This window comes from Xenopus laevis, chromosome 6L (assembly GCF_017654675.1).
Source record: "Xenopus laevis strain J_2021 chromosome 6L, Xenopus_laevis_v10.1, whole genome shotgun sequence".
Taxonomy (NCBI): Eukaryota; Metazoa; Chordata; class Amphibia; order Anura; family Pipidae; genus Xenopus; species Xenopus laevis.
In genome coordinates this window covers 150,891,275-150,899,507 of record NC_054381.1, presented here as the reverse complement: position 1 = coordinate 150,899,507, position 8,233 = coordinate 150,891,275, and the positions used below count along the sequence as shown (strand labels likewise).

The 8,233-nt window shown below is 40.3% G+C and overlaps 1 protein-coding gene across 2 annotated transcripts; it reads left to right on the top strand.

Annotated features, from left to right (window-relative positions):
- The first annotated feature begins 1,040 nt into the window (after positions 1 to 1,040).
- klhl38.L (kelch like family member 38 L homeolog) lies at positions 1,041 to 8,000 on the top strand. 2 transcript variants are annotated; one of them, XM_018267348.2, is made up of 4 exons: positions 1,041 to 1,207; positions 2,636 to 4,121; positions 5,141 to 5,246; positions 7,029 to 8,000. In XM_018267348.2, exons 2-4 carry the CDS (start codon positions 2,715 to 2,717, stop codon positions 7,310 to 7,312), a joined length of 1,797 nt encoding a protein of 598 aa, XP_018122837.2. In that variant the 5' UTR covers positions 1,041 to 1,207; positions 2,636 to 2,714; the 3' UTR covers positions 7,313 to 8,000. The 2 variants fall into 2 exon arrangements, with proteins under 2 accessions (XP_018122837.2, XP_041422564.1); XM_041566630.1 differs by having other exon boundaries at positions 2,633 to 4,121.
- Positions 8,001 to 8,233: the final 233 nt, after the last annotated feature.

Genomic DNA, 8,233 nt, shown 5'->3' with positions numbered 1-8,233 from the left:
TTCTTGCGCTTCGGTAATTTTCGTCACTTTTGGCGCATGCGCTGTTATCACAAAGCGGAAGACTGCTCCAACTGCGCATGCGCTGACGACTTTCTTAACAAAAGATTACCGAAGCGATAAAGATGGCCCCCATGAACTCCACTGTGCTGACTCTGCAACGAGGGGTAATTACAGACTTAGAGGCATATACAGGTGTAAACACCTGTGTGGGGGAGGGGGGTATGGAGGGTAGGGATTTTTATTAGCAAGGGGGTTTAGTTCTCCTTTAAGTACACTGCATTGAGTCCTTCAGTTGTCCCCTTGCCTACTGAAAATTATAACAATGACCTAACAGTATACACGATGTACAACATAGGGATCATCACCCAAATTCACCCAGAATATAATGCACTAAGAGTGCCATATACAGTACTGAGCTTGAGTGTTTGAGAACATCGCTTCCACGCCCATTTGGCACATAATTCCCTGTAGATCTGTGGAAGGAGCTCTGAGATCAAGGAAGAGTGTGAACTATATTTATATTGATCTAATCACATATGAAGGGGTATGTGTGGAGCACATATTTATGTTGGCCATTGGTCTTGCAGTGATGATGGGCCAATAGTGTTAGGTTCTGAACATCCTTTTATGAAATCCCAGAAAAAACAAGGTTTTCATATCGACAGCCCTGATTTATTTGGATCATTTGGAAATGGTGCAGAAGCTTTAAAAATAGAAGACGCAATTTAAAAAAAAACTGCTTTCTTCCTCCCCCTCCAATATGATCGATTCCCCGCTGTTTACAGTTGCAGTCAGGACAAAGTGCTCTAGATATTTCTCCTACGGCAGCCGGGCTATTTTTTCCCCCTTTTCTTGAAGCCTCCTCTCAGTGCTACATATATAAACAGTTGCTGGAAAACAGGGCTCTGAATATTCTGGGTAATTTATAGAGAGGCCCACGCCGCTGCCAACAAGCCAAGTCACATGAGGCAACAGCAAGAAGTACACAGGGGCTAAAATTAGACTTTAGCAGTATTTAACCTCTACTCTTGTGCCTGGGAGATGTTTTCAAAGCTTTAACAAGTAGTAGGCTCTAAACATGAACCCAGGAGCCCATTACTAGCATGACAACGTTGGTCTGACCCAAGATCCGGGTGTTATATCTGGGCACATTGGCCTCTGGAGCAACACTGAGTGAATGAAACTCCAAAAGAACCCATCCCTCAAGGTAAATTCATCCATCTCTGCTATACTGATCTATGCTTAACCCTCCCTATAATCGTATTTCTGGTTCTAACATTTATATTGCATGCAGTTTGCTTTTAATAGGTATTTAAATTGATCCCGTCTACAGATGTCCAACAAATATGGCTGCTCTTGGGTTTGTGTGATGGACATTTTATGGTGTCTTGTTTTTTATCTGTTTTTGGGACATTTGTGAGGCTGTAGATATGGGAAATATACACGGACCATTTGCAATGCATTTGGTCCTGATTGTGTTGGCCAAAACATTGCATGCTCACTGATCCATAGATGTAGCCAGGTATAAGGCTTCATAACTTGGTGGGTATACTAGACCTTGTCTATGCAGTGTCTGTAGTTAGAATGAGGGTTAATACGGGACCAATTGCACATTGTTGTGAGTGACAATATTCACATTATTCTTCCATGGGACTATATATTAGTGACATCACTGCCCCGCAACCAGCCCAACAGGATAATTTAGAGGAATTTTCTTTCTTTTAGTTAATATTCAGCCTTGTATGTAATGTAGCTAAAAATAATTTATATTGCCCTTAAATTATAATGTCACACAACCTAATCTGTCTGTTTTTAATTTTTATTAAAAATGAGCACAGTGATATTAATGAGAGGCAGATGATGCCACAAACTTGTAAAAAACTAGTGTCAGTGTCAGACTTACTGGATTCTAGTTGTAGAAGTTAGAGGGTCATTAAGTTTTGCCCCCCATAAAACACTTGAATTTTATTATTGCCCCTCAATGCCTCAACAGTGCCGTGCTGTTCAGTAATATTATTTTGGATATTAGTGCTATTGTTATTCTAGGATGGAGGTCCCATGTGGCAGACCCCCATACAGGAACACAAAGTTATGGCTGGGGTGGACTAGCCTGAAGACCAGTTACAGACAGATTTGGGCTGAATGTACAATATATTTGCTGCAGAACTGTAGCTAGATGCATAATATTCTTTGTGTATCTGGGATTTTCTTATGAGAGAAGTAAAGTCCTTACCAAATGTTGGCGTGGTCTCAATGGGAAAAAATAATCTGGGATTTATACAACATCAATATAATGTTGCTGGAAGGCTAAAATGCCTTATTCTGCAGTTTGTGACATAAGACCTTATGGGTGATATAATAAAAGCCACAGATTGCAACAGGTCTTATAACTCATAGCAACCAATAAGATGTTGACTTTCAAATCAGTAACCAATAAATGCTGCATGCTGATTGTTAGCTACGGGTTACTAGACCGGGTGCAAAATTTGTGACTTTTACTATGTTACCCAAGCATGTTTGAGGTTTAATCTTACATTTACCCTTAAGTGGTTCTACCCCATCATAATTTGTAAAACAAGTAGGTATTGTGGCAGATTAAATACTCACCTTTGTCTGTTATATGCTGGTCCAGCAGATGCAACAATGGTTCCAGAAGAAGTGGTTTATATCCTGTCTTTATATCTACTTGTGACTGTGATCTTCTAGAAGCATGAATGTTGAACAGAAGTGATACCCAACTTCATATTCTAAAGAACCTACACGTATCTGATTTAATTACAATGGATAGTGAGAACTATCTTTTCCAGGACCAGGACCTATCGTGTGAATTACTAAGGAGACTGAATGAGTTCAGAGAAGCCCACTTGCTCACCGATGTTATTATTTGCACCGGGGATTGCGAGTTTCCATGCCATAGAAATGTACTGGCTTCTAGTAGCCCTTACTTCAGGGCAATGTTTTGTAACAACTTCATAGAGAGCACCCAAGAGAAAGTGACTTTATTGGGCATTGATTCGGACTCACTGAGCCAAATAATCTGTTATGTTTACATGGGCGAAATCCTTATCACAAGGGACAATGTGCTTAATCTCATTAATGCTGCTTCCATGTTACAGTATGGAAAATTACTGGAAACTTGTTCCAAATATCTTCAGGACCAACTCAATCCGCAAAACTGCTTAAGCATGATGCGCATGTCTGAATTTTTTAGTTGTGTGAACCTTAAACAGAAGGCATGGGACATGGCTTTGAAATGTTTTCCAGAGGTCTCCCTCTCTGATGACCTCAAGGACCTCTGTGCTTCGGAACTGCTCAGCTACCTGGGAGATGATGACCTGTGTGGGGAAGAGGAACAAGTATTTGAGACCTTGATGCTGTGGATCAGACACGACATCCGTGGACGGAAGTCCTACGTTCAAGATTTGTTTAAAAAAGTCAGGCTTCAGTACGTCCACCCAACGTTCCTTTTCCAATTCATTGCCAACGAGCCACTCATTCAGTCTTCCCCAACCTGTGGGACCATCTTGGATTCAGCATGTAGGCTTATCTTCTCACTCACCTCTTCTTTGGCTCCTGATGTCAAGCCTATGTGGCATGCTCCTCGAAGGTTTTCCCACCAGGAATTTCTTGTCAATATTGGTGGCAGAAAAGACAACCAGCAGACCACTAGAGATGTTTTGCTTTACAGTGAGAAGACCAACCAGTGGATGAGACTTGCCAAGCTCCCGTTGCGTCTTTACAAGGCCTCCTCAGTGGGTCTACATGGTAATGTCTATGTCTTAGGGGGGCTATCCATTGGCGCCAAGTCAAATACAGTCACCTCTAATGTTTTTATTCTATCACTTAAATTAAACCAGTGGCGTAAAGGGGAGTCAATGCTTGTCCCACGTTATTCCCACAGAAGTGTAACATACAAAAACTATATATTTTCTATTGGAGGCATTGGTGAAAAACAGGAAATCCTTGGTTCAATGGAAAGGTTTGACAGCATATATAACACCTGGGATACCATGGCTAATATGCCAGTAGCTGTTCTTCACCCTGCTGTGGCAGCCAATGACCAAAGAATCTATCTTTTTGGAGGAGAGGATGTGATGCATAATCCTGCACGGCTTATACAGGTAATGCTTTAAGATGTATTTATACTCTGCACTCACCGTACTATATAACACATACTTTTCGGTGCTTTGTCTGACAGTATGACATCATTAAGCACTGTTTAGAACTCATGACATCACTAAGCAATAGTGTAAATATACATTTTACTCTAAGGTTCTACTTTATATATCAATCTTCAGAACAGAGCTTTTTTTGATGATATGGTATGTTATGGTTGACTCACTGGGGGTTATTTATCAACACTGGGCAAATTTGCCCATGGGCAAAAACCCATGGCAACCAATCGGATTGTTGCATTCATTGTTGTACTTGCAGTTGGCTTTAAAAAGCTAATCACTGATTGGTTGCTATGGGTATCTGCCCATGGGCAAATTTGCCCAGAGTTGATAAATGAGCCCCAGTGCAGTTTGAGTAAAAAATGCTGCTTGTTTTACTTTAATATGACTATCTTGAACCCTATTCTTAAATATTTCCCTTGTACAGTCTAAACTGTGGCTTGTACCTGGAAAACATCAGTGAACATTACATATAATATATATATATATATATATATATATATATATATATATATATATATATATATATATATATATATATATATATATATATATAATTGTGCCTTTTTTTGATTAAGTTGCCTTGGGCATTATAACAACAGAACAGTGTGTTCCCAAGATCCCAAGCTGTCAATTCCATCATATTGCCTGGAAAATGAAATTATTTTTCTAAGTACTTGGAAATTATTATAATAGACACAGCATGGCTGCACATTCAACACCTGAAAATTCTGCCCAGTTTACATAGCAATTAATATGCATTTATTTTGAATGAGGTTTATATTCTATTTATTTGCTGCAATGGGGGTATAGCTTATTACTTCAGCTGATACATCATTGGCTGTTGCTCCTCTTAGAGAATATGTTACCCAAGACATGCAACATGACATATCCCAGTAATAGGTAATGAAGGAGCGTTCCAGTTATATAAATTCACATACATTCTTTATCCATCTTCCCTCTAGGTTTACCATATTTCCAGAAACATGTGGTTCCGAATGGAAACCAGGATGGTGAAAAATGTTTGTGCGCCTGCAGTGGTGATTGGAGACAAGATTATCATTGTCGGCGGTGAGTTTGGGGCTGTAAATCGGCCAATTAATAGCATTTTCGCACATTCTTTCATAGTATTCAATGACCAGTTCCACTTCTATTACCCCAGAACACATGTAAGAATAAAAGCAGTGGCAATTTCATGCATACTACCTCCCAGATGCTAAATGTAGTAGTGACTCGTTGTATAATGCCCCAGAACCCAAGGCAGGATAAATGCAGTGCTGACTTTATGTATAACACCCCTCATGGAAAGATAAATGTCCAAATTCTATATATAACAACCCAGAAATAGATCTTGCCAGACTAATTGAATTTCCTTTTATGAGGAGGTGAGTAGGAACCTGGCAGTGGATGTGATCTACTTAGACTTTGCTAAAGCATTTGATACAGATACTCCAAATAGGTTGTAGGAGGTCCCACATAGGCTAAAACAGCAATTCGGCAGGTTTTATATGGCGAATGGTCAAAGTCGAATTTTTAAGGGATGGTACATGATAAATTTGGAAATTTGAATTTTTTTCAATTTCAAATCAAATTTGGACTATTCCCTAGTCAAGTACACAAAAAATAGCCTGAAATTCCAATTTTTTTTCATTCGAAAATCCACCTCGACCTTTGATAAATCTGCCCCTTAGTTTTTATGTAACCATAACTTGCCTCGAAGCCTGAAATTCAAAAACAAGCACCTGCTGTTGGGCCACTGGGAGCAACAACCAGTGACCAGTGGCTCAGTGACCTCCATTTGAAAGCTGGAAAGAGTCAGAAGAAAAATCATTAAAATTGAAAACCAACTGAAAAGTTGCTCAGAATTGGCCATTCAATGACATACTAAAAGTTAACTTAAAGGTGAACAACCCTTTTAAGAGGGATATAAACAGCGCTTGATTTCTTTTCCGGCTGCCCCTAGGCCGCGCAGTCCGACCAGGCGGCCGCGCGGTCCTAGCGCCCGCCTTCCCAGCGCGCCAAGCTGGAGAGAGTGCAGAGACTAACTGCAACTAAACTGGTTAAAGGAATGGAAAATTTTAAATTATAAGGGTAGAGATAGGGTTGCCACCTTTTTAAAATTTCTTTATCGGCTGGTGGGGGGCGGGGACACAAAGGGGCGGGCCGTGACGTCAAAATGGACGGGCCGTTATGTCAAAGGGGACGGGGCCGCGCCACGGACGCCAAAAGAAAAGCTAAGTTCAAGGGGATTGGGGGCAGGCCGAGGGCTCTTTTTAATCGTATTACAAGTTTACCGGCAGCTACATTGCCAGTAAATTTGTAATAACGGCCTTGGCAGGTATTTTACCTGCTAGGCCGGTAAAATACCGTCCGGGTGTCAACCCTAGGTAGAGAGGCTGTTAAGCTTGGGGTTGTTCTCTGGACGCTTATGAGGGGACACCATTACTCTTTACAAGTACATTAGAGGATATTATAGACAGATAGTGAGGGATATTTTTTTCCCATATCAAAGATCAAATAAGAATTTGAAGCGGCATAGGGGGTTTTTCACAATGAGGACAGTGAGGTTGGGGGATGCAGTGCATTTTGCTCCCCTGTAAACTATTGCTGTGTGTTTTATTCCCTTCAGTACAGACTGTAGTCTCTGTATAGATTCTCTGTTTTTAATTGTATATTTTGAAAATATTTGGATAAGGGGCTAAGTCACAATTTCATCTCAAGGTCTCCCAGGCCACCAATTTAGCTCTGGCCATAACATTTTCAGGGCTATAGTTTCTGCTTCTAAAACAACTAGAAATGCTGAGTTATAATCAAACCTTCAATCCTGAAAGCCTTTGCTATTTTGCGTTGCAGGTTACACCAGGAGAATTATTGCTTATGATATGAAGCAGAACAAGTTTATGAAATGTGCAGACATGAAGGACAGAAGAATGCATCATGGTGCCACGGTCCTACAGAATAAGCTGTATGTTACTGGGGGTCGCTGCCTGACCGCGGATAATACTATTGAAGATTCAGATTCATTTGACTGCTATGACCTAGACACGGATACATGGACATCAAAGGGGAAGCTACCCCACAGACTGTTTGGCCATGGGTGCCTTACACTGCACTGTGTCCCGTCTCATTTACATTAGACAAAAGAGTTCTTAGCTTCTGCTTACAATGCAGATAAGAACTGTACCCATAATCTACATCCCCACAAGAACTTGATCTAATCCTCATCCTACAGTGTATGCCCCAGCTATTTCATCTCAGGATACTTTGTTGGTTCTCTGCTCACAGAAAGCGGTTCCAAACTCCACTAAAACAGTGAATGGAACAAGTTGTGAACGGGAATCATCTTCCTTTAATATTTTAGGAACCTACCTCCCATCCTGCCTGCTGATGAACTTGAGTTGGATCATTAAAATGGCTGCACATTGTGGGTTGATCCAAGTCATTAGGTCCAGCCATAGCTATACGTTACTGAAAAATATACATATAAAGTTGCTACAATGCAAAAGCTGGGAAGAGATGGACACTTGCATGGTTGGAGCACATGAGAGAGATTATTAAGTATCATTAGAAGATCACATAAAGAACCCCATGATGCTGCATGCTTGTATCCAGTAATGCCTTTAGTTGGGTATGAGATGAGGCATCCCTGGGGTCCCTTGTCCTGTTGATAAAAACAGTTTGAGGGCCAAATACGGCCCTTTCTGCCCCACCATGAAAACCATCCTTTTTGATTTGTGATTTTTGTATGTTTGCTGGAGAACTCCAATTCATGTAACCCGAGTTTGACTTGTTCTCGTGCTTAAGATATTAAACTGCCATTATTCATTTTGGCACTTTTTATTTTGAATTCTATATTTATATCAAATAAAATATTTATTCCAACTGTATTCAGTATCAGGGTCACTAATGGAATCATCCCTTGGCCCTTTGTGTTATATACAGGATTTCATTACTGGTTTAACCATTGATGTTCCTGACTGCCAGATATTTTTGGAGGGTTACACTAGAATATAAATATTAATATATTCATATTTTTAAAATGTAGTGTTATGATTCTG

Excerpts from the sequence above, each read along its gene's own strand:
- klhl38.L (XM_018267348.2), top strand. The coding sequence starts at position 2,715 with ATGTTGAACAGAAGTGATACCCAACTTCATATTCTAAAGAACCTACAC. Across the intron at positions 4,122-5,140 it reads ATCCTGCACGGCTTATACAG|GTTTACCATATTTCCAGAAA; the intron begins GTAATGCTTTAA and ends TCTTCCCTCTAG. Across the intron at positions 5,247-7,028 it reads CAAGATTATCATTGTCGGCG|GTTACACCAGGAGAATTATT; the intron begins GTGAGTTTGGGG and ends TTTGCGTTGCAG.